The sequence below is a fragment of the Arachis stenosperma genome, chromosome 1 (assembly GCF_014773155.1).
Source record: "Arachis stenosperma cultivar V10309 chromosome 1, arast.V10309.gnm1.PFL2, whole genome shotgun sequence".
Lineage (NCBI taxonomy): Eukaryota > Viridiplantae > Streptophyta > Magnoliopsida > Fabales > Fabaceae > Arachis > Arachis stenosperma.
In genome coordinates this window covers 116862835-116886957 of record NC_080377.1, presented here as the reverse complement: position 1 = coordinate 116886957, position 24123 = coordinate 116862835, and the positions used below count along the sequence as shown (strand labels likewise).

The window sequence follows — 24123 nt, the reverse complement described above, 5'->3', positions numbered from 1 at the left end:
TTCTCATTGACTTGAGTCAACAACCTTCACACGTGGCCAAATCACGGTGTGCTATAATACTCGTGACTTGTGGGTGGTGCGCATTGCGCTCTGCACCTAATCTTATGGGGTGGGGTACCTATGTGGTGTGGTCCACTATTGAGTCAAAAAGTTAAGTCTACAATCTACAGAGTCAAAGACTACGCATAGTCTTTCTTATTCTCACCATTAGATCATAAATGTCTTCCATTTCATATTTATTTAATCTAAGGATGATCAACATTGGTCATTGAACCAGCATGCAAATGTCCACTTAAAAACACCCTTTCAACATTCATACAAGATTTAAACGGAACTCCAGCGTAAGAACTAACAAGGATCAGGTGGTTATTACACCCTTTTCAATTACAGTCACTGCAGCTATGTTAATCATGGGTCAGGCTAAGGAAGAAACATACCAGTTTTCAAATTGTAATCTAAGGACAAGTTAAGAAATGAAATTAATACCACTATATATCCAGGGGGGAGGATTTTATCACTTTGCAGCTGCACATGTCAATACATGAGACTTGAATTTCTCTAGCTCGCTCAAAACCTCCTCTTCAGGTCTGTAGATTAAATCACTCATGCGCCATATCTGCACAATTTAACTTCAAAGTATCAGCCAATGCCATGCTCAATAAATAGATAATGAATTTGAGAAATTTTGTTTGGTGCCATACCTGCAATGTTCCCCCACCACCATTACTATCACAGTCATCAGACACACTAACCATAGTCCATGGATCATATGAGTTCCAGTGGAAATCAACAACTTTGTCTCTGTGTACAAATATAAACTTCTTAAGTGACACGTTAACAGAAAAACTACCACATGTCTCGAACAAAAGCAGTAACAAATAGGCAAAGACAACAAGGTAATCCCTTAGATACAGTTCTACATGGACGGTGCTTTCATACCTATGACCTGCATGTTGGAAAAACAAACCTGCAGGAGAACTTGCTGTTGTTCCAGATCGTTCTGTGGTTTTACCCACCTGCATTACAAAATAAAAGCGAAAGATGCCAACAGTTAGAATAATTTTGTGGTACAGAGCAGTGAAACACAATCCAATTGAGAGTTAACCTTCTCATAATCCCAAATGTTTAAAAGACCATCTTCTGCAGAACTTCCAAAGATAGATGATTTGTCTGGAGACCACTGAATTAATCATAAAGAAGCAATTAGCATATCTTGTGGCATAACCAGTTAATACGATAATGTTTAAAAATGAAAAATAAAACAGATTACCTGAACAGAAAGAACAGCAGCTGAGTGACCCTCAAATTTATGAACAGCTGATCCAACTCCATTAGATGTAAGTTTGCGGCGGTCAAACATTCTAACAGAATTATCTGCAGACCTAGATAAAGAAGGTAGAACCAGTCAAATAGTAATAGTTCAAACTAAATTAAATAATGAACTAATTCCAAGAAGAACTGAAGTACTGAACAACAGCAGAACATACCCAGTAAGAATTAGATTAACATCATGGAAATTCCAATCAACACAGTGAAGATCAGCATCATGAGCTTTCTCAACCTGTCGTGAAAGCATAGGAAAAACGGAATTCAGCTAAATGAAAAAAAAAGGACAATTATGTTACCACAAAATACAGTGAAACACAATTAGTTGTAGATATCAATTTGTTATCGAAAATTTGAATGCATGATTGAGGTAAAAAAAAAGCATATATACCTTAACTGCAGGACCAGAGCCAGCACGTGCATCCCACAATATTAGACACGAATCATCTCCAACACTACAGAACTCCTGTGCACTTCAGCATGATTACGATGGTGTCAGGAAGTGATGGTTTATTAAAGTTGAAGTTTAGTTCATGAGGACACTACAGGATTTGTTAGGAACCCATTCTCCTCAAAGCTTAAGTTGCAAGGTAGAGGCTTATAACTGATATTATATCTCGAATGGAGTTCATAATAAGGTGAATGGTAAATTTAAAATGGCCACTTAAATGAGTAAATATAAAAATATTGAAATAACTAGTCGGTATAGAGTAAGAAAATTAGTTACTTAAAGGGGCAGAATGCCACATCTTCAACAGTTTCATCATGTCCACAGTAGATACCCCGTGGTCCAACAGATGGGCCATCAGCAGATTTATCATTGCCTTCCCCAGATTTGGTGTTCTGTTTGTTAATTGACCCGCCAGATTTGGAGTCTGCAGCAGATGTTATATGGTCTTCAATGCTCCAGAATACCACCGATTTGTCTTTTCCTACAATGTATGCCACATCTTTTAGATAGAGAATAACCACATCAATAAAAGAGCAGGAATTTAGAGATTCAATTGCTTAATGAATGTCTATAAAGTACTCCAACCTCCAGAAAGCACATATGGCCCAGTTGGGCACATTGCAAGAGCAAACTCCGCATTGTCTTGGTGTCCAGTCAATATCTGCAAGAAGAAAAGGTCTATAAGAAAAAAATCATGAAACAGCATTCATATCAAACAGCAATAACAAGGAGAAAAAATGTATAAATAAATAATGTGACATCAGGAGCTTCTTAAAGAATGGATGATTTAAGAGGACAAAATATGTACTTGCATAATTCAAAGTGTAGATGTCAATTCACTATTATCCGTTCCAACTTATGGTGCACATGGGGTCTGCTCTGACCACAATTGCTATCCCACTTTTCTGTCTAATAGGAAATAGCAACAAGTCTCAAGTATAAAATGGAGGAATTGGACATTTTATTCCACAATTCAACCAAAGAAAACAATGGATAATCTAGCACCAAATTAGTGACAAATTCTCAATTATACGGCTTGAGCATAGCCTTACTTTTACACATGTAGGAAGATGTGTCTGCCTTGTTCTATTTCACTGTACAAAATATATTGAGTTTCTAAAGATAAAATAATGTTACAAAAGACTAACACTCAGTCACTCGGCCATACCAAATCTGGACGAGAGTTTGTGGCTCCAAGGACAGCATGACGATTAGGCTGAGCTTCAACATCCCAGATCAGAACCTGAATTTTGCGGGTGATAAGATAAAGAAATCACAAAACAAAGAATGAAAAATCAAATAATACAATGGTAAACTAGTTAAAAAAGTATCCACAAAAGTAAAAGATAGGGTTCTTACATTAGGGCTATCTGTATGAGTAGCAACAATATTAGAATGTTGCGGCATCTCCCTAATTCTATTCACCTGCAAATTCGTATCCAAAGGCTCAAAATCAGGTCAACAAACAGCAAGACCTTGATGTTGATAAAATGAAATCAAATCCAACATGGATTACTAATAAGCCATGTACAAATTACAAAAACAAAATAAAAGAAAACAAAGATGCATGAAAGGAAGTGTAAATTTAGTTTGAATACGTACCTCTCCAGGATGAATGATGGTCTTGTACTTCTTGACAAATGGGGAGCGAGCCTCCTCATTAAACTGAAAAGAAAGAAAGCCATAGCAGCTTAATAGAGACTCAAAGTTTGAAACATGGAAGCAAAAAGGCAAACGTGGCATAAGAACAAGGGACCTGTGAAATGTGGTCTGCAGCTGCAACCCTAGGCTTGACTACATCGCAAGTTGCAATGACCAGAGTATTGGGAACACTACCATCCGTCTAGCACCAACAACAAAACGTACTTAGTTGAAAATTAAACACAAGAATAGCCACCCTCCCACTAAATACAATGGAATAATTAACAACTCGTAGATGGCAAAATCAAATGTAATTAAACAAAAATTACAAGTATGAAAATAATAATAAAAATAGATGGCTTACCTGCTCAGAAAGGTAGAGACGCTGGCGATTCTTGTGAGGAGATTGCTCCAGCTGAGGGCCCCACCTGAAAGAAGAAAAATGTGAGTGTATGAAACGAAGAAGCAAAACCCTAGCGAGAGAGAGAAAGAGAGAGAACCGGCAAGAGAGGGAGGGCCAGAGGAGGTTGTGGTTGGAGAGCCAGTCGTAGAGGACGGGGACAACGGCCTTCCATCTGTTGTACTTGTCTTCAGCATTTGCATTGACGTGCTGCTGATGTTGATGTTGATGGTGTTGTTGCTGTGATCTCTTGCTTTCCTTGGGGGTCTTCACCTGTTGCTGTTGCCCTTCCTCGTTCTTCGGCTTCGGTTTCCTTCCGCGCTTCTTCTTCACCACCACTTCTTCACCACCACTCTCCATCTTCTTCCAGCTGCTTCCTCTCCTCACTCACTCTCTCCTCACCCTAAACCCCGCCCTTTTTTTTTCTATTTCTCACTCGGCGCCCCCACTTTTCCCCCGTTTAGCCTACGTGGACTCAACATTTCACCAGTCATACTCTTCCCATTCATTGCTGTCATAAAAACATTTCTTAATCACTTCTTTTTACGTCTGTACATTTTTCTACATAAGGAGATTAAAATTTTAATATGAATCAAAATAAGTTCTTAAATTAATTTATTAGAATTATTTTAGTTAATTAGTGTAGAAATTAAAATTATATTAATTAACCAATTTAAAATATTTATTACTTATTTTATCATATTAAAACTGAAGTCTTATTTTATGTAAAGATATCAGTATAACACCTCATATTAGTATTGTGTTAATTGCAAATTTGCATTTGAGAATTTGAGATTGAATTGGTCGGTCAATCTCCTCTAGGGATGAGAGAGTGAAAAATTAATTTCTCTTAAATTAAAAATAATAAAATTCACATATGATAAAAATTATAAATTCAAAGATAATTAAATCTTCATTTTTTTATATTTTATCAATCTCCTCACTTTAGAAAATTCAAATTTAAATTGGTCATCACCTCATTTTTATTTACTTAAGATATTTGGTTGTTACAATATATGTTATAATACAAAATTTAACTAAAAATGTATAATACAATACATTTAAATAAAATAAATATATAATGACTAATTTTGATAGGGTAATTTTGACATGTACAAAAATATTTTTTAAAAACACACTAATGAAAGTATCACTACAATAAAGTTTAGCACTACTTATCCTTTCTATTAAGATTGTACTAACAAAATTCTTAAAGATACTCTTTAAGAACAAAAATTTAATAATATTGAGAATATACGAAATTCTAAAAACATTAACTGTAATTTTTTTAAAAAATATATATTTTTTAAATAATTTACAAAAGTGTTTCTAAAACATTTATTAACAAAGATGCCTTGTTTTTAATTAATAAAAAAAGTTGCTCAGCCGCAACCAAACATCGCTTGACCGTGACAGAATGCGTAGACAACAGGAGTACATTTCTTGTTGCCTTATAGTATAGTCCCCCGAGTTATGATTTATGACAAGTTCTCTATTATCAGCTACGATATTCAATAGCTGGATGGCACATTTAAACTTTCCCCAATAAAGGTCAGGCTTGAAAACTATATCACCAATTCATAACCTTGTTAAGCATTACAGACAACCAACACCGTCATTGATAGATTAAGAACATAACTCAGATATTAAACTAAAATGTCCGGGGGTAAATTTTCATATAAAGCTATCTGCTTAACAAAACTTTTGCTCATAATCAGACATAAACGCCGCAAGCAATTAGGAGGAACAAGGATCCAAAACCCTGCCAGAGATAGACACAAAGGCGTAAATTTACTATTTCATAACAGTTTCATGTTAGTTACTTAGCGAATACATGAAATACAACCATAACATACCAAGAAAACTGATGCCACTGCCCCGGTTGTTAGCTCCTGAGCAAGGGAACGGGTCTTCCGGGAAGTTGTTGCTTCGTAACTGCATATAATAGGATTTTTTTTTTCCGAATGAATATAGAGAATAGAAGTGAAATGATAAGATATCACCTGAACATTTGTATATAGGTTATGAAAAATCCAGCTAACTGGAGTTATTCATATCATGAATGCTTCAATGATTACTGATATGGAACATGGGAGAATTACATCACAAAAGTTAGTTATTGCGATGACTTATAGAGACCCCATACATCTTATGCTAGACCCAAGTTTAATACTTTGCAATTGGATCCTAACATTTCACTACACACTCCCCAACTTAGTGCCCATGCGGGAGTAGCTGTGCACTAGCCCCTTTGAGTAGTTCTGAGAGAACATTGTGACGCTGGCATCATCACTCATATCACTCCTCTTCAGCAGAGAGACAAAGTGGAATGCTTTGATACCAACTGAACAGAACCTTGGGAGAACCATTCAACCACGTCACAGAAGGTAGAAGCTAATTTTGAGCATCCTTATCACTAAAGTGCATGGTAAAGCGGTAAAGACATCCTTATCAATGTGGTGTCACTTAACGTGCCACATCAGCAAATTTTGAACACAATTAGTAACAAAAAGACTAATGTGACTAACTACAAATATTTGAATGACGAATTTGATTAAAAAATCTTTCGATGACCAATTTGGAGAGCGAGTAATCTTTTAGGGACGAATTTGATCTTTACTCTATAAATTACATTGTTTGCTAAACAGATAGCTCATTGGAGACTCTTACTCCTTTTGTATCCATCGACATGGAAAATCTGCATCCAACACACCTATGACACATATTTCATTCACATGTTCCCATCTGGACCTCTAAATGCAATTAACTACAGGAAAGGAAGGAATTAGAAAATTCGCCACTGCAAAGTGTAGACAACTCATCCCCACTTCACAATTGAAGTTTCCACTTGCAGATACCATTGCACCAGGAAATGATCATATTTTACAATAACCTCCAAACCTACTTTTCAGTTGACCCTAGTAAGCCTCTATCACCATATTTTTAACCTTGCACCAAACTAAATCCAGTACTAATAGTATCGCACCTTCACTAATATAACTCAGTCCAATTAGTTGTAGCTATAAGACCGCTAATCCTAATTTTCCTACAGTCGGTGAATTAATTCACTCCAGTGCTTCGAGAATCGGCAGGCTAATTCGCTTGACTAAGTAAAAATCAAATCTACTCATACAACCACTAAATAAAATGCAGATCATGAACGAAATTCGGAATATGAGAAGGAACTCACATGAAGAAAGATGCAGTTAAGACGAGACCAATGGCGAGAGTAAGAATGGAGAGGGTCGGGTACAATGAATCTGGGACAGGACTCGTTATCGCTTTCGGAGCCTTCCACACAAACACATCCAAAATCAGAGGAAACATAATTATTTATATAACGAATAGAGAAATGTGAAGAAATATCGGTAGAAAACGGGAATTGATGTTTTGAGGGATCACCATGAGAGAGAGAGGCAGATCTTGAGCTGTTACGAATCGGGAACCTGCTTCCACGTTGCTGACTTCCAGTCTTGGTTGGCCTCAGTCTCAGACTCTCATGTATAAAACTGCTGTCCATAGTGGGCTTGTAATGTATTCAGCCCAACCATCATGGGCCTCGTTTGTATCAATCAGCCTTTTTGGGTACCCAAAGCCTCTTAGATAACTTTTTAAGAAAAAGATGGAGATTACTAGTTTAATACCGCAACGGTTTAGTTCTTGACTGTCGGGTAGTACCGTGAACAAAATAAAATATAAGAAGCCAAAGTATAATAAGTTTGTACTCATATTTTCAAGTGTTTGTATTTAAAGAATATATAATTTATATTTATATTTATTACAATTTGTACATATGAATCAATATAATTTGTACTCATATTTTTTAATATACATAAATTAATAAAATTTATTTGAAAAAAATATGAAGAGCCAAAGTATAATAAGTTTGTACTCATATTTTCAAGTGTTTGTATCTAAAAAATATATAATTTATATTTATATTTATTATAATTTATACATATGAGTCAATATAATTTGTACTCATATTTTTTAGAATTTACATACATAAATTAATAAAATTTATTTGTTAAAAAAATTTTAGTATTTATGCCGAATAAATGAGGACCAAAATTATTAAAAAATGTTGATCGTGGAGTTTCTATAGCAAGTTTACTATAGAAGGAAATAACAGGCCAAATGTCTTCCAAAGTCGGACAAAGAACAATAGTAAACATAGCAAAAAAGCAAAACTGTTTGTTTCCCCTCTTGAATTTTGACGGTGCTACATCAATTTTTGTAATGATCGTTTAGAAGACTTAATCCTCACGTTTTAAAGCATGTGTATTTACTTTAAAGCTAACATTATTACAAACTCTGAAATATGATCTGTCTGTTACATACATAGATCATGGATTTTCGTAGAGAGAGAAAAAGGATACGTTGATTGGTTTATACAAAATGATTTTGTTATAAGCATCAGCCACATTTGCATGGTGAAAACTCAGGTGCAGTCGTTAGATAAAAATATAGTCAAATTATCTAACGGCTCTCAGTTATCAATTTTACATGAATTCGACTTTGTATTCTCTATAAGTTGAAGATACTTGCATGTTCACTGACAGTGCCACCAGAAAGCCGTCTCATAATCTGCCATAACTGCCTGCTTCTTCCGGTCATCAGAGGACCCGAATACGAGTGTCTTCTAAACGATCCAGATTCTTCTTCCTGCCTTCCCAATCTTACCGAACAACTGAATAGTTCTGATGCAACCAATCCTCTCTCAACATCCATATTACTCACTCTCACATCCAAATCCATATCCTGAGTGGATGATCTTCTTGAACCACCTTCTTCTTCTTCTTCTTCTTCTTCTTTCGCTTCCTCGCATTCATTGCACACGAGTTTTAAGGCCTGCACAACCTCCCCCATGAAAGGCCGGTTCGATACCTCTGGCTGCACACACATTGAAGCAATTGCTGCAACTTTGGCCACGCTGTCAAAACTCACATCTCCTCCTAGATATGGATCTACTATTGCCTCCAATCCCTCGCGACTCGCGAGAAGCGGCCGAGCCCAAGCAACAAGGTTTTCTTGACCGGGAGGTTGTGACATGTCCACAGGCTTTCTTCCTGTTAAAAGCTCAAGAAGAACAACGCCGTAGCTGTAAACATCACTCTTAACAAGAAGGTGTCCTGTCATTGCATACTCCGGAGCCACATAACTGTATGAATTTTTTACACACATCATCAAAATTCAAAAATGAAATGCATTATGCATCATACTTCAGCTAATAGTAAAATTGATTTTTAGTTTTTTACCCGAAAGTTCCCATGACGCGTGTTGATATGTGTCTATTATTATTCTCATCTGTTGCTGTTCGAGCCAATCCAAAATCGGATACTTTTGGTGTGAAATCATCTTCCAACAATATGTTGCTTGATTTGAAGTCCCGGTGTATAACACGGGGACTCGAATCCTCGTGCAGATAGGCTAGACCGCGAGCCGCGCCAAGAGCTATCTTCATCCTAGCACTCCAACCAAGTGGACTACTTTCCCTGTCAACTCCTGTCACAAGTCCACAAAGAAAAAACAAAGCATTTTCTTCAAGTGCTCAACACAATTGAATGCTAACTTAAGACTCAAGCAACCGCATTCAAGTACCATGTAAGTGGGATTCCACGCTGCCATTTGGAACAAGTTCATAAATCAAGCAGCGGACACTTTCCTCGGTACATATCCCAATCAACTTGACCAAATTTCTATGATGAAGACGGCTAAGCATCTCAACTTCAGCTAAGAACTCGCGATCGCCGTGATGATCTTCCCTCTTTATAACCTTGACTGCCACTTTTGTTCCATCTTCAAGGATGCCACCATAAACCAGCCCAAAACCACCTTCTCCAAGTATTCTTGAACCATGAAAATTATCAGTAGCTTTTATAATATCATTCGCACTGAAAGTCTTAGCAGACCCTGTATAAGCAGCAATGCTAGATCGAAATGATGTCGAAGCAGAACCAACCCCACCTCCAACTAATGATGCAGCATTACCTGTGAAATTCACTAGTTGGATACAAAAGAAAATTTACAAGTCTTCAATCATTTAGTTTCAAACATTTTGGCTTGTAATATGTAAATAAAGTTCTGTATTATGATTAACCATCTAGGAGAAGTGATCACGGTTGTCTTACCTGGTGGTTTGGTAAGAGAAGGTTGTGAAAGCCGTGGCGTTGATGCCGGTTGAGTAACATGATCTCCATACTTGAGCATAACCCAGGCTGCTGCTGCGGCAGCACATAACACAACTGCTAGAAAAACTGAAACAGTTATAATGGCAACTATGCCTCTGCTAAGTCCACTTTTATGCTGCCTCTTCTGTATGTCCACGCCAAGGGGCTTTATTGTCCCTCCATTATTGCCATCAATGGAATATGGACCACCATCAATGATGGAAATGGTTGAAGGTGGTAAAGGAGGAGAAGGAGCCAAACCTATTATATGTTGGAGGATCCCATAAAAGTTCTTGCCAAAATAGTTATGGAAGAAAATGATAGAAAAGAAAATGAAAGTTCTATATACCTGGATAGCTCACATATAAAACATCATAGTCTCCAAAGTAGGAAGCTTTTATAGCAACCTGTTTATGCCAGAATCTGTTGGAAGTGAAAAGTGCTGTAGTACTGTCAAAGTTTTCACCAAGTGGTACCAAATCAATTAAGACAACCGTTTTCTCAGGTTGCTCGGTTGCTGCATTTGCTCCCATAATCCGAACTTGACTTTGCCTCATGAAAACTCCGGTAGCAATTTCAGAAGCCAGCTCTGAAACCAAAGGGAAGAAGGTATAAAGAGAGACACTGACACGGAGACCGACTCGCATGGGCCAAACACATCTGCAAGGTGCTCCGGGTGGAGAGTTTGTATAAGGTTCTAAGCAGACGGTTGATGAACACTCTGAAAAGTGAAGAACATGATGATGAATAAGGCTCGGAACAATCCAAAGAGCACAGATATTAGCACTTTGCAGCACTAACTTCTGCATAAAATGGATCAAACAAACAAGGTTCTAACCTTCATTTGGAGGTGGGGGTGGCAATGCTCGAACTTGAGGCGGGGATGGTGTCTTTGAGGGAGAAGGAGCTACTTTAGGGGGAAGAAATGGAGCTTGCACTTGCAAATACAATTAACAAATGCATGCTAATAAGTAAATAATAATGAAATGGCAAAATATCTAAACAGAAAGTTTCTAAATAATAAGAATGGAATTTCTATAACATAAAAAGGATGAAGGCAGTCATTCTTACTTTCAGTTGGGTGAGGAGCAAGTTCGATTGATGATGAAGGAGCCGACGAAACTTGGGTCATGGGTGAATGAGTAGGAGAAGAGAATGAAGGAATTGAAGAACCTACCATGCAAAATATAAAATAAAGTAATAATAATAATTAGAAATGATCTTTGTTTACCTATAGTACTAAAAGAATAAGAAAAAAAGGTTATAGTACTTATATAGTACTTTGGTTCATTGGAGGTGAAACATGATGCCTTTCCCCACTTTTTGGTTGTAATGAAGGAGGAATTGCTTTACCTAACATAGAAAACGGTTATATTTTTAGTTGAACAAGGAAAACTTCATTTGTAGCACAATTTAATAAATCAGGTAATACTGCAAACCTTGATGATTTGAAGGGGAAGAAGAAACCATGTATGGTGATGGTGGTGGAGGAGCAGAACTGGCAGTTGTGTTCCTTGTATGATGATGCTCATATGATGAGGCAGAAGGTGACAATGCAGGCGTATGCTTTTCTTTATTAGGAGTTTTAGTCAATGGCTCATGATCATGATCAATTTGCCTTGCTTTATGTGCAGCAGGAGCTACATTTATAAAAAATAAAATAAAATAAAACAAAATAAAGGGTTGCATATATTTTGAAACTATTTCCAATGGCATTCTAATATGATGTATATATTTGCATTTTTTCAGTATTTTGAAAAACAGTTTATAGCTTATGCTCTTATTTTAGTCTTAAAAGTTTTAATGTTACCCTACCTTGAGCAGGGGAATGTACTACAGCTGGAAGTGGCTTTGGTGATTTGTACAAAGGTACAGCAATTGGTGGTGCATCACCATTTTTCCAATTGAAGCTTCCAGAAGAAGATGACTTGGGAGAGGCAACAGGTGCTGCACCACATGTTTTTGCACTAAATAAGTTTCATGAAGTGAATTATGATTGCACTATAGCATTTGAACATAAAAGAAACTTAAGCACACACAAATGCTGAAGTAACCACAAGCACAGGCATCCTTCATGACACTGAAAGAATCTTTGTTAACATCATACCTGGTAATGTTGATGGAATAATTGGATGGACCAGTGGCGGATTCACTGGAAATGAACTTGGTGGTGATGCAACAGGTGCTGCATGAATTCAACAACATAAGAAATAATGATAAAATTTATCAGACTAAGTTAATAAAATATACCAGGCAATATGGATGGACTAATAGGGTGTGCTTCTGGTGGTGGAGGAGAAGGATTATGCTCCGCTTTCCATGGTGGTGATGCAGCAGATTCTGTGCTTCATTTAATGGGAAATACGAAGTTTAGAACCACATAGTATGGCCTGAAATTGACTTGAAACCAGAAGCATTAAGGTGGCAACTTTAAACTTTTATAACATGCCTGGTGTAACTGGTTCTGAATTGTGACCTTTCTTTGTGCCCTCTTGAGGAGGAAAACTTCCATTATCGCTTGGTTGGATGCTTGGTGAAATTTTCGGCAAATTGATAGAAGGTGTTGCAGCTGGTGCTGTTCAAGTATTCAGTAGAAGAGCATAAATAACAACAGGAATCTGTTGAATATGAAAAATAGAAAGCCATGGCAGTGAGAATTCTAGTGACAACATGAAATGCTAGAACTTTTTTATTACATACAGGGTGAAACCGGCTCTTCTTTGTGACTCAGATTTGCATTCCCATTACCAATCTTAGGTGCTAGAGTTCCATGTTCAGCAGGTGTTTTCCCTAGTGGTGGACTTGATCTAAAGGGCAGCGGCGCATTTCCTTGTGGCGTTGATGGCAAAGGAGCAACCTCATGTGGGGGTGGTGACAATGCGATAGTAGTTGGACTTGGAGTTGAGGATGGTTCTATGTCCTTATCATGCTTCTGAGGAGTTGGAGCTGATGCAGGAAGTGGTAAAGCATCAGGAGGAAGCAAGAATGACCCTTCATTGTGAAAAACTGAAGCATTTAGCTCGGATGATCCGAATATTACTTAATGGACTAATGTAATGAGATTACCATTTGCTACTGCTGGAGAGCTTGGGGCAATGTTAGTCCATGAACCTCTTTCTGGAGATGGAGGTACAACCAGGCCTGAATGAAGTTATAGAACATCCACATACCATAAGGTAAGTTATCAAAGATCAAAATTTACATTTAGATATGGTGACATACCATGTGGAAGTAATGGTAAACTTGGTGCATTGCTTCCAAGTGAAGGAATCACAGGAAGGAATGCTGGAGATGGAGATACAGTGGACCCTGAAAAAAAGATATTATCATATGAATGCCCAAAATTCCATGGAACAAAAGATTAAAATTTCCATCAGCAAACATATGGGTAGAATCAGTAATTTCTTCTACAAATTTGTCATTTTGATAAAATTGTAGTCACCCACATTGTCATGTCATAAAGATCAACTAGTTTCAAATCCCAGCAGTAACTTGCATTATGTTATACTACTCAAAATTAGGCTTTGGATGCAATGCAAAAGGACAAACAGATAGAAGGCATCTCCTACTCCATTCTATGGCTATTCAAACCAATCATTTAACTGTAAAATTTAACACAGAAGTTAAGTTTAGGTTCACTGAGATATAATAACATCATTGTTAAAAAGCAAGAATGTTGACCCATATCAAGTACTTCAAGGTTCTAGACTAAGAATAAGTTTGTTTTGCAAAGTTTACAGAGGACTAACATCAATGAATTATTCTGAAGATTAAGCACCTACCTTTGGATCGTAGGACAGCAACAGAAAGAAAAATGATGCAGAGCTTAAGAAGTTGCAGCATCATTGCCAATACCACCCTCATCCCATACCAGTCTCCAACTCCAAGCACAACCTCCTCAAAAGGCCAACACTTTCTAACAAATGAGGAATAAATTACAGACACTAAAGTTGGTAACTTGAAGCAAGAACAAAGAAAAAGGGTAAATGGATTTAGAAGTAGGAGAAGAAGGCCCACATATAGTGACACTGAAGCAATCAGAAAGCTGTTTTTGGAAAACGACAACACCCAAGAACATGTGTTCCTTGAGAACAAGAGCAATGGAATTAGCAGAGATTAGAAAATTCCATGGGAGTGGTAAAACTTGATTAACCTTTTTGTTCTCTTATTTTCACCTGAAGTTAGTTGCTTAAACAAAGTTAACATGGATCCAAAGAAAGAACAAAACATCACACGTGTATTTACAATTCAGAATCACAAGAAAACTCCTTGTCCTCTCTAAGAAGAGGCAGTCACATATGTATATATTTTACTAATCTTAGGTAAGGCAAAGAGGGTGTATTTTTTATTTTTTATTTTTTATATGTATTTAACTAATCTTCTGTGATAAGGTAATAATAATGTAATGTGGTTATGTCAGTGGAGGAACATAAAAAATAAATGAATTGGTTCAGTTCAGTTCCATATCTATATAGGTTGCCTAGTTGCTTTTACTTCATTTTTGGTAGCTCCTGTTGGCCATAATAAGATAGTGATTTATATTGAGAATAAGGGAGTGTTTTACCTGTCAAAAACTCATTCTGACACATCACACTCCCACATGCTCTCATTTTACTATGACTTCCGTGACACTTAATAATAAATGGTGCATTAAAGGAGTCATCACAAGCATTAAATTAAAGATCTACTGTATTTAAATTAAAAGGCCTAGCAGTCAGTCAGAAAATAAAATTAAAAAAAATAATGACTACTACAGTATTAATTACTACTTGATCCATCACAAGCATATGAAGAAGTGTAATCTAATTGGAAGCTGGTGTGAGTGTGAAGAGTCCTCCAATTTATTTGTTTCATTCAAGATAGATATTAATGAAAAAGATGTGGCGCCCGTGACACTCTTTATAGCGGACAAAAGGTAAAAACTTGACACATTGCTTGTCAGTTAGTACTCATAACTTAGTAAAATGTTATATCAAATTAAAGATAATAAGAATTTAGATAATATCTTTTTTGGTCACTGAATTTCACCCAACAAGTACTAGAATGACAAAATTGAAATTTACACTTTATAAAGAACAATTAGTCATGATTAATGTGGATTTAATTATACTAGTTGGATGAGAAGGAAAAGTTCAGATAAGGTAATACTTAATTGTCACAAGAGTCGCAGCAATTTAATCATGGTTCTTGTATATTACTACCAAAACAAAAGCAAAAGATGTGGACTAATAATAATACAAGACATGACAGTTGATGAAGCAATTAGAGGCAAAAAAATAATGTGCTCTTTCTTCCTTCTCTCACTCATACCTATACCACCCAAAAAAATAATGTATGGTAGTTTTCTTGGATTGTAGTGCAATGGGCAGTGGGCACTACCATCAAGATGGCGGTGCAAACTCTCTGCTGTAACACTAGGAATCATCCCCTTGGGACCCATCTCCAACCTTATTAGCAATAACTATATAATTAACAGAGTTGCATCACTAAGCATTACTATATATCCTTATTATTATTTATTATTATATACTGTTAGTGGAATCCAGTGCCCAGATACTTCATTGCTGTTTCCAGCACTTAAATTTTATGTGCATGCACGCACATAATTCCGATGTTTATCTCAACTAGGGGAAATTGGCTGAAGCGTTCTCGGATTGATAAATACATAATTCGTTAGCTACGGTGCAAAAAAAAAAAAAAAGAAAGAGACAGGGGGCAGATGATTTGAGACATTCTTGGGATCCACCGACAGCTTCCCTCAATCATCGATTTCATTTGAGGGGCAGATTGTGATCAGTTTATTTATTATTTTATCTATGTAATATGTCGGCTTAACAAACCACAAAGGAAAATTCTTGTAAACACATAATACAGCGTTAGGCCGCTACTTTTCAATCTAAATCATACTCTTGTGCGTGAAGGAATTCCTCACCAACGAAATGATCAAATGAAAGATCAAAGTACGGCCACATATACCCACATGAGACATATAGAGATACCCTCAGATTATAGATTTTCGGACTCCAATCAAAAGTTCAACGCATGAACCAAAAGGAACAAATCACAATCAGGATCGTATGCATATTACATCATTACATGATATTAAAGAACTCATTCCTCCAATCCTCCCAAACCTGAGAGAGAGAGAGAGAGAGAGAGAGAGAGAGAGAGAGAGAGGCTACATAATACAAACTACTACAAACTAAACAGAATTCAATTTCCATAACAAGGGCCTTTCATAAGCCAGTAAAATTATGGCTATAAAATATACACTGTTAACTCTACGAAAACTACCAGCACAAATATTGTAAGATGTAACGTCTAAATAATATCGTACAAAATGATACAAATTCACCGGTTGAAAGTTGGAACAAACCTCCCTCACCTCACCCTCAACTAAGCCAGCTTGTTTCAGAGCTTCAATGCAAGCTCGTGCAAGTTGGTTGCTGCATACAGCTTGATAGAATAGCGACTTTAGATTTATGATTCTTCACTTGAAATATATCCTAACCCAAAGTTGAGGTGGCATCTCCACAATGCACATCTGATTGTCACATTACAATTCATCAACCATGTATAGAAAGAAAGATGGCACAGGGAATCCGTGTTAAGAAAGTGGAGATTTACCGTGGAAACTGCTGAGAAAAATATCACATCATTAAGTCTCATGAACACCAATTCATGTCACATAATGAACAACTGAAAAGTCAATTGATTCCGACAATCAAGCAAACAGGAAGTTGATGATTACAAAAATAAATATGTACCTTTTAATTTGGCATTCAGCACCTAAAGCAATTGGACATTTAACCAAAAGAGACTGTAATCACAAGTGGCACTGCTGAAAATTGAGTCTTCGATGTATGAACAATTAACAGTTTGGATCATATTCTTGAAATCGGCTCTTGAAATCTTCTACGATTTTCATTTCTTCCTCTTTGTTATGTTTGCGATTCCTCCAGTCTGCATTGTCTGCCATATTGAGCAACCCTGCCAGGACCTGAGTCAAATTTATAAGCTCCAATCTTAAACTGATGAGTACAAGAGTAATTTTCCTTATAAGAAAAAGAATGATAATCGTTGATGTCCTCTTGGAAAAAAAAAAAAAGACTGATTAAGAAGTATGTGATTCATTCTTATATTAGCATAGCATTCCATCAGTTAAGTGCCTACCTCACGTCCAAATTGGGCAGGGAATCTCACTTTCTCCTCAACACGGTGCAGCAGAATTGTGCCTCCTGGGATTTCGGCATAGAACAAGCTTGACTCCCCATCAGCTTGTGTCTTCAGAAATTTTCTTCCATCAGAAATGCTATCAACTTTGTCACAATAAAGAACATAAGAATGAATATAAACTCTAAAACGAGTCAAAGTGTAGATCATTTTCTAGAATAAACAAATTAGAATTGATTTCTCAAGTCATGTCATTAGTAAGTTAGAACTAATAACAAGAAATTACAAAGAGGGGGAAGAAAGGTTAGTCAGAAGCAGACAGAACAAAAAATGAAACAGGAAGCATGACCAGAAGATTAATACTTACAACTCTTGGACACAAATTTAAATCCCATCTTTTGTGCAGCTAAATTGAATGCCTTTTCAACCATAACTGCCTTGGAAGATGGAATAGGAATGGCCTACATGTAAGAGCAGAAATCACATAATAAGAATGAAATTCAAACATATTTGACAAAATACTAGTGTTATTAAGCAGAAAATAGCTGACCCAAAGGGGAAAAAGATAAACAGAGTGGACATCTACAGTGGAGTCAACATATCATAGAACTAGAAAAGGGACAAGAAGAAAGTTAGGGGAGGAGAGGCAACCTCACGTCAAGCAAAGAGCTACCCAATCAAGTTACAAGTATTACTTATTTTACCTGAAGATTTGCATGAGTGCCGCGTATGGAAACCCACTCAAAAAAGATGACTTCCTTTCCCTGGCTCTTGCAATACCTCTGAAGACTGTTCTGAAACCGACAGAGCTCAACTTCAGATTCAGATGACAGAGACAAGGTACTTGGCATATGCTCAACTGGTACTATCAGCACATGGTCTTCAACAAGTGGACCTTTAGCCAGTGCCAAGTAGTAATTTTCACCAATGCTTATGATCAAGTGAGACTCCACATTGGGGCTTGACAAGCAAAACCAACATTCTTTTGATCTGCAGTTGTAATGTAAAGATTTGTCAAACAAAACGCTAAAAAATAAAATTCTGAGTGAACAAGAAAGATCTCAAGTAAATGAAGACGAGGAGTAAGACCTAGTATTTTCAGATCCAGGCCGCCTAGAAGGAGGCATATCGCCTTCATTCTGCAAACTGTGCTTAAAGCTGCAATCTGGACCCCTTTCACATTTTCCTTTATTCAAAAAATCAAAGCAAACCCCTCTCTTATATTGTTCCCTTGCATCCCCATCGTGTCGAAAATTGCACTTCTCTCCACGTGGGCAAGAACCAGAAGATACAAATTTGAAACATATTTTTTCCCCTTCCCCAGCATCATGTCTTCGACGCTTTTGAGAAACATCATATCTCCAATATTGATCGTCAGACATCACATCACCAGATCTCTTAGAGACATCCTTCGGAGATGTACTTTTTTCCATGAGTGTGTATGGTGATAAGGTGCTATTTGTGGTTTTCATGGCAATCTCAGTGGAAGACATGGTAGATGCTGGAGTGGGAGAAAGTGCATGAATAAATTTCTGAAAAGAGGTGAAGAAATTAACAATATTGAAAAGCTATTAACCTTTTAAAGAGAGCAACTAATAAGTACTAACACACAAATAAATTGTGCATAGCTGGTTAGGGGCATTCCTCAAAAGAATAAGACATTTTCTAACCAAGAAAGTTATCAGAAATATGACCAAATGAAGAATCATGGAGGAACTACTAATCAAAATGAAGGACAGATGATGAAAGAATAAGTAAATGGCCAGACCTGCTTATCTTTATTTCCAACAGAAGCAAGCCCTATGAAACGAGTCACATGCACAGCATCAACATTGGAATATGGTTCACGGGTATAGTATATACCTTTAGTGCCTGCAATATGGTAGCTGCAAACAAAATAATAATAAATAAAATGATGATCAATAAAGATTAACCTCCTATGTTAAAGAACTTCATGATGTCCCCTACAAGATTAATACTGAGTTAATCTCAATAGTCCAACCAAATTCAATTTTCCTTTAAATGTTTGTGGGATTGTCATCTCCAGACTCCAGCGATATGATTAAAAGTAAAAAAAAAAAAAAATCTTCTATAAAATCAAAAATACAGTTGAACACAAAAATCAGTCAACTGAACAAGTATGCTGAGGGTCCTTCCCACCAGAGCTTGAAGTGCACAGTTTCACCAAATATTGTGAAATCAGGCATATCCATACCATGCCATCTGTTAACTAGAAAAAACTCAAGCCCTTCCCTACACACGAAACTTCCGGCAAGAAAATGCTATTGTCCAATTTTCTTTTTTTTTTTTTAAGGTTCTACAAATTAGATATCTATATAACTTATTAAGTGCCAAGTAACACTTACCGTGGTTTAATCTCTTGTACTAACTCCGATATGGTTGAATCGCTGCCTATGGAATCCGAGAATCCAGCAGGAATATCTGAAGCTCTATTTGTCACCCCAGTTGGCCATTCATTAGTAACGACGAATCAAGGAAACTAACAAACAATTCACACTTCTAGAAAAGCAGAGTAGAATTAACACGAAAATTGCAGATAAATTCAAGGATATGTCAAGAACAAGTCCACAATTCCGGGTTCCTCGGCTATTGCTCGCAAAGCATCAACATCATCCTGACTGTAGGTTCCAAACTGTTGCCCTTCCGGTGATTTTCTCCCGGATAAATAGGCCACAGATAAACCTGTATATAAGCCATATGAAATACACCAAAGACACGATATCAAATCACGAAAATAGATAACACAATCCAAACATCATGCTAAACTGCTGCTAAATATGACTGATTAATTTGACATGTTCAGCGAAGTGTAAATGCAATAGAGGCATTAATATTTATATATTTTGAAGAAGGAAAAAGGAACAAGTGGATACCAAAGAGGGAGAAATTGCCACTGCCTTTCAACCAGAACAAGTTTTCGCAGACTCTGAGACCGTCCATCTTGAAACCACGATTGGCGGAGTCCTTGGAAGCCGCCAGCAATACTTTAGCGGCACCGACGCCATAGTCGCCGATGAAGTAAGTAGGAATCGGAATTTGGGAGCTGCCTTCGACGTAGGCCATGAACTCGTCGAGCTGCTCCGGCGAGTCCGGGAAGAACTGACCCACGCAGAAAAGCGCGTCGAATGGACCCGCCGATTTGTTCACCTAAAAAGACAAAAACAACAACAATCAGTGTTACGCCAACGGAAACTGTGCAAAGGTGATAGTAAACCCTAGAGAGATAGAGACCGATGAGACGCGCTTGAAGAGCTGGTTTAGCCGCCCAAAAACGTCGCCGCATAATAGGATTCTTGGAGGCATTATGGAAAGATAAACAGAGAGAATGTGAAATTGAAATGGAAATGGAATTGGAGATGAAGCTCGATGTGCTCGCGAGAGCTTCACTCTTCACTCTAGCGGGAGAGCAAAACGACAGGTCCTGCTTTCAAACGACATGTAGTTTTCTTTTTTTTTGCACTGATATGTGGTTTTACCGTTTGGGCCAAGAAAAACAAAAATCTGAGCCCACATTATGGACTCGTGGGCCTTCTGCTCCAGAAGAATTATTGAATCAATACATAATTACATAACAACATATCTTAACCAAGTTGGGTTGGTCTAGTGGTTAGCTCACTAGTCCGCTTAGTGTGTGTTTGGATTTCAGTTTGTAAAAGTGAGTTTGCATAAAATTGATTTTATAAAATTGATTTTGATAAAAAGTAAGTTTGAGTTAAGTGATTTATGTTTGACAATATTTGTATCAAAATTGATTATAGCAAAATAAATGTTGTTTGGATTATACTACTCAAAATCACTTTTAGATAAAAAATTACTAAAAAGAGACATTAATTTATTTTTTTATATACATGCAAAAACAGAATCTAACAAAAATAATATAAAAAATATTTATTATATAAATAAATAAATAAAATAAAAAAATATGAAAGAGAGTACTATAAATTTTATAATGTTAAACAAAAAAATATTCTATACTTTTTCTAATATTACACGTACTCTTTAATTTAGTATTATTTTGAATTATAAATTTTCATTATTTATGGCTCTATTGCTACTTATAATTAATTTTTTATTTATTTTATCCTTTTTTATAGGATCATAGTTTATATTATACAAAATTTGGATAATAAACGTAGTATATATTAATTACAATTACAAATTTTACAAAGTCAAAATAAAAAATAAAAAAAATTAATATAAAACAAAGATAGAGTACATCAAAAAATAAAAAAAATCATACAAATAAAAAAATAATACAAATTTCATAAAATCAACCACATATATCATATGAACAAAAAATACAATAAAAATTAAATAAAATACATATGAATAAAATAAATAAAAAAATTTCATACACAATATAAATACAATGTAGTAAAAGATAGAAAAAAAAGAAGTCATATGAACAAAAAATAATAAAAAAATCATAAAAATTAATAAAATATCTGAAAAATTATAGCACTACAAAAAATAAAAAAAATCAACAATATTTGTCATATGAATAAAAAAATACAATAAAATAAATAAAAAATCATATAAACAAAGTCAAACAAAAATAAAAAAAAATCATAAAAAAATATACATATAAAAAATAGTATAGAAAATGATAAAAAAAACTCATATAAAAACATAACATCATAAATCATAACACTAAAAATTAAAATATGAAAATGAGTACTAAAAATAATAAAAAAATAAAATATTTAATTTACTAGTGATTGAAACAAATCTGAATGATTTTGATGAAAAAAAAATGGAAGAAAGAACTATGAAAAAGTAGAAAGAACTACACAATGAAACTTATAGTTATTGGTATCCTTCTTATAGAAGAAAATAAAGGGTAAGGTTGGTAAAAAAGAACAAATTTTTTCACTTAATTTTCTAAAGGTAATCAGCAACCATGAACGTGAAACGCAGAAGCTACAAATTTTAGCTTCTTAAGGCAGAATCGTTTCTGCGTTTAGAAAGAAAAAAATTGCCAAACATAAAAGTGAAACTTTCAAGAAGCTCAAACGCACTTCTTTCTTTACCAACGTGTTTGCCAAACACACTCTTTAGTCCTTGACCTGTCGGGTTGAGAGATACCGTGGAAAACCAAAAAAAACATAACTACATATCTTTATTAATACCAAAAAAAGTTTGCATATTACATATCTTTATGGAGTGTCTTCACCTATTTTATTTTTTATTTTAATTATAACTAATATAATAATCCTTCAATAAACATAGTTTTCCATATGAATAGTTAAGCGGATCTAACTTTTATATTATATATGTTCAATGAAGCAGACCTCATCACTTGATATTAACTTTTAGTAATCAATAATTAATGAAGTGCTGTCTATTCTTCTTTTTTTCAAAGAAAATTCCAACTAACCAAGCTTTGTCAATACTCAATACGTAGGTCGCGTAATATTGTATAAATATTTAAGTAACATTTTTATACTTCATATGATCAAATATAAATTAATTAAAAAGTGACATGCAGATAGAATATTATTTTTGAATTGTTTAAATTTAAACTAAAACATATCACTCTTTTATTGATATCCAATCATAATAATTTATTATGAAACAATTTTACCATTGCTATATTTTATTTGAAAATCCACCAAATATTTGGTGCTTGCAAGTTGCTACCAGGACTACTTTCAAATTATATCTGTTCACAGTTGGTACTTTATAGTTGATACCATATACGAGGAAGCTAAGAGACAAGATGACATTTCAAAGTTTTCAAGCCCGGTAAGAAAATAAAATCAAAGAAAAAGATGGGGTTTGGCACGTGGTCTGGTTGGTATGGCTTTATTACAAAGTGCGAATGCGAAAGTGTGAACATGCCCAGTTTTCTTTTAGTCTTCTACTTTTATTTATATATTTTTTTAATATGATTCGAGCAAGATTTCAAAGTAGTCGTACATAATTAATTAATTCATTAATTAATTTGAAGTGGAAGTCGTTACATTGTGGAATAGATGAAAGTGAAAGGCGCTTTTAGGATGTTCCAGGCTTCTCTCTAGATTAATCGCACTACAAGAATAAGGCCGATTAGCTATCACAAAAATAGTCGAAAAATATCGCTAATTTGACACAAAATACGATTTGTGACGGATTAGCTACCGTCTAATAACCAATATTTTTTTCGTTAATTATAAGTCGTAGATCAATGAGACAAACACAATAGTCTCTAATTCAATGAAAAAAAATTTTAGCGACTGAATATATAGTCACAAATTTATCACTAAATTAAAAGCTAATTCTATAAAAAAAATATTTCTCGCAAAAATTCGTCGCTAATTTATCAAATTTTTGTAGTGTCGTTTTCCATGTATTGTAATTAAGTTTTGTACATTTAAAAGAAGATATCAACTTATCAAGTGATCAATATTTTTTTTATTTGATTTAACACTATTTAATTCTCCATTTTCTTTTACTAGAAATGCTAATTTTCTAATATTCTTCTAGCTATGTAGCTAATTCATTCTATGGTGTTCTTTAATTAACCCTCGTGAGTAATAAGTATAGAAGCTAGCCACATAATTACGTTTCAACTAAGGGACACGGTGCATGATTTGTATAATTAATTAGTGCATGGTGAATGTGAACACAACAGTTATTAATGCTGTTGATGAAGTGGGTGGTATGGCCATGTGCTTCAATCCAGCTCTTTACATTTGGTAACCTCGATTAACCATGCATCGAAAGTGATTAGTCCCAAATTACATTTTAATTTCTCCATGCTAGCTATCTATTTACTACAAGTGGGTGGATTATATTAAACCATTTATTTACTACAAAATTAAGTTTAATTTGTTATGTGTTTGTATTAAAATTTTAGATGTTGGTCATGTATTTTTTTTTTTTTTTAAATAAATACGGCACGTGAATAAAATCTATTTTTAATTAAAAGTATGTTACTGCAATGTAAAAGAGATATATAA

The 24123-nt window shown here is 35.3% G+C and overlaps 4 protein-coding genes across 18 annotated transcripts; all 4 read right to left on the bottom strand.

The window, feature by feature from the left end:
- Positions 1-252: 252 nt before the first annotated feature.
- On the bottom strand, positions 253-4261 carry LOC130940966 (WD-40 repeat-containing protein MSI4-like). 2 transcript variants are annotated; one of them, XM_057869287.1, is made up of 15 exons: positions 3919-4261; positions 3783-3846; positions 3534-3620; positions 3380-3442; positions 3137-3202; positions 2946-3020; positions 2363-2438; positions 2054-2258; positions 1718-1799; positions 1488-1561; positions 1271-1382; positions 1106-1180; positions 968-1016; positions 702-801; positions 253-616 (listed from the first exon to the last, which is right to left on the bottom strand). In XM_057869287.1, the coding sequence occupies exons 1-15, from the start codon at positions 4176-4178 to the stop codon at positions 604-606; spliced, it is 1401 nt and encodes a 466-aa protein (XP_057725270.1). In that variant the 5' UTR covers positions 4179-4261; the 3' UTR covers positions 253-603. The 2 variants fall into 2 exon arrangements, with proteins under 2 accessions (XP_057725270.1, XP_057725262.1); XM_057869279.1 differs by having other exon boundaries at positions 940-1016; positions 3919-4260.
- Positions 4262-5355: 1094 nt separating this feature from the next.
- On the bottom strand, positions 5356-7294 carry LOC130936374 (uncharacterized). Its single transcript, XM_057866442.1, has 4 exons — positions 7221-7294; positions 7009-7109; positions 5675-5753; positions 5356-5580 (listed from the first exon to the last, which is right to left on the bottom strand). Exons 1-4 carry the CDS (start codon positions 7221-7223, stop codon positions 5533-5535), a joined length of 231 nt encoding a protein of 76 aa, XP_057722425.1. The 5' UTR covers positions 7224-7294; the 3' UTR covers positions 5356-5532.
- A 691-nt stretch (positions 7295-7985) lies between these two features.
- Positions 7986-14257, bottom strand: LOC130960583 (proline-rich receptor-like protein kinase PERK14). The gene is made up of 17 exons (XM_057886015.1): positions 13771-14257; positions 13211-13297; positions 13055-13129; positions 12689-12979; positions 12438-12563; positions 12239-12328; positions 12096-12173; positions 11804-11935; positions 11428-11628; positions 11270-11341; positions 11060-11161; positions 10827-10925; positions 10338-10709; positions 9950-10249; positions 9420-9809; positions 9077-9323; positions 7986-8979 (listed from the first exon to the last, which is right to left on the bottom strand). The coding sequence occupies exons 1-17, from the start codon at positions 13850-13852 to the stop codon at positions 8346-8348; spliced, it is 3378 nt and encodes a 1125-aa protein (XP_057741998.1). The 5' UTR covers positions 13853-14257; the 3' UTR covers positions 7986-8345.
- A 1492-nt stretch (positions 14258-15749) lies between these two features.
- On the bottom strand, positions 15750-20608 carry LOC130943561 (zinc finger CCCH domain-containing protein 64). Of its 14 annotated transcripts, none has more exons than XM_057871593.1 (12): positions 20414-20608; positions 20056-20329; positions 19737-19864; positions 19528-19643; positions 18930-19047; positions 18251-18693; positions 17866-18151; positions 17529-17622; positions 17162-17300; positions 16756-16978; positions 16616-16626; positions 15750-16532 (listed from the first exon to the last, which is right to left on the bottom strand). In XM_057871593.1, the coding sequence occupies exons 1-9, from the start codon at positions 20483-20485 to the stop codon at positions 17275-17277; spliced, it is 1557 nt and encodes a 518-aa protein (XP_057727576.1). In that variant the 5' UTR covers positions 20486-20608; the 3' UTR covers positions 15750-16532; positions 16616-16626; positions 16756-16978; positions 17162-17274. The 14 variants fall into 14 exon arrangements, with proteins under 14 accessions (XP_057727576.1, XP_057727550.1, XP_057727541.1 ...); XM_057871558.1 differs by having other exon boundaries at positions 15752-16532; positions 16616-16652; positions 17162-17307; XM_057871586.1 differs by having other exon boundaries at positions 15753-16532; positions 16756-16988.
- Between the last annotated feature and the right edge of the window lie 3515 nt (positions 20609-24123).

Bases quoted from the DNA above. Each gene is read 5' to 3' on its own strand.
- LOC130940966 (XM_057869279.1), bottom strand. From the start codon at position 4,178: ATGGAGAGTGGTGGTGAAGAAGTGGTGGTGAAGAAGAAGCGCGGAAGG. The intron at 2,439-2,945 runs GTATGGCCGAGT...TTCTTCTTGCAG, and splicing joins CAAACTCTCGTCCAGATTTG to ATATTGACTGGACACCAAGA. The intron at 617-701 runs GTATGGCACCAA...TAAATTGTGCAG, and splicing joins GTGGTGGGGGAACATTGCAG to ATATGGCGCATGAGTGATTT.
- LOC130943561 (XM_057871501.1), bottom strand. From the start codon at position 20,485: ATGCCTCCAAGAATCCTATTATGCGGCGACGTTTTTGGGCGGCTAAAC. The intron at 19,865-20,055 runs GTATCCACTTGT...GCTTATATACAG, and splicing joins TGGCAATTTCTCCCTCTTTG to GTTTATCTGTGGCCTATTTA. The intron at 18,152-18,250 runs GTCTTACTCCTC...TTACAACTGCAG, and splicing joins CCTGGATCTGAAAATACTAG to ATCAAAAGAATGTTGGTTTT.
- LOC130936374 (XM_057866442.1), bottom strand. The intron at 5,754-7,008 runs GTGAGTTCCTTC...TATTATATGCAG, and splicing joins TTAACTGCATCTTTCTTCAT to TTACGAAGCAACAACTTCCC. The intron at 5,581-5,674 runs GTATGTTATGGT...TATCTCTGGCAG, and splicing joins CAGTGGCATCAGTTTTCTTG to GGTTTTGGATCCTTGTTCCT.
- LOC130960583 (XM_057886015.1), bottom strand. From the start codon at position 13,852: ATGAGGGTGGTATTGGCAATGATGCTGCAACTTCTTAAGCTCTGCATC. The intron at 11,162-11,269 runs GTACTATATAAG...TTTGCATGGTAG, and splicing joins TTCACCTCCAATGAACCAAA to GTTCTTCAATTCCTTCATTC. The intron at 10,250-10,337 runs GTATATAGAACT...AACATATAATAG, and splicing joins TTTATATGTGAGCTATCCAG to GTTTGGCTCCTTCTCCTCCT.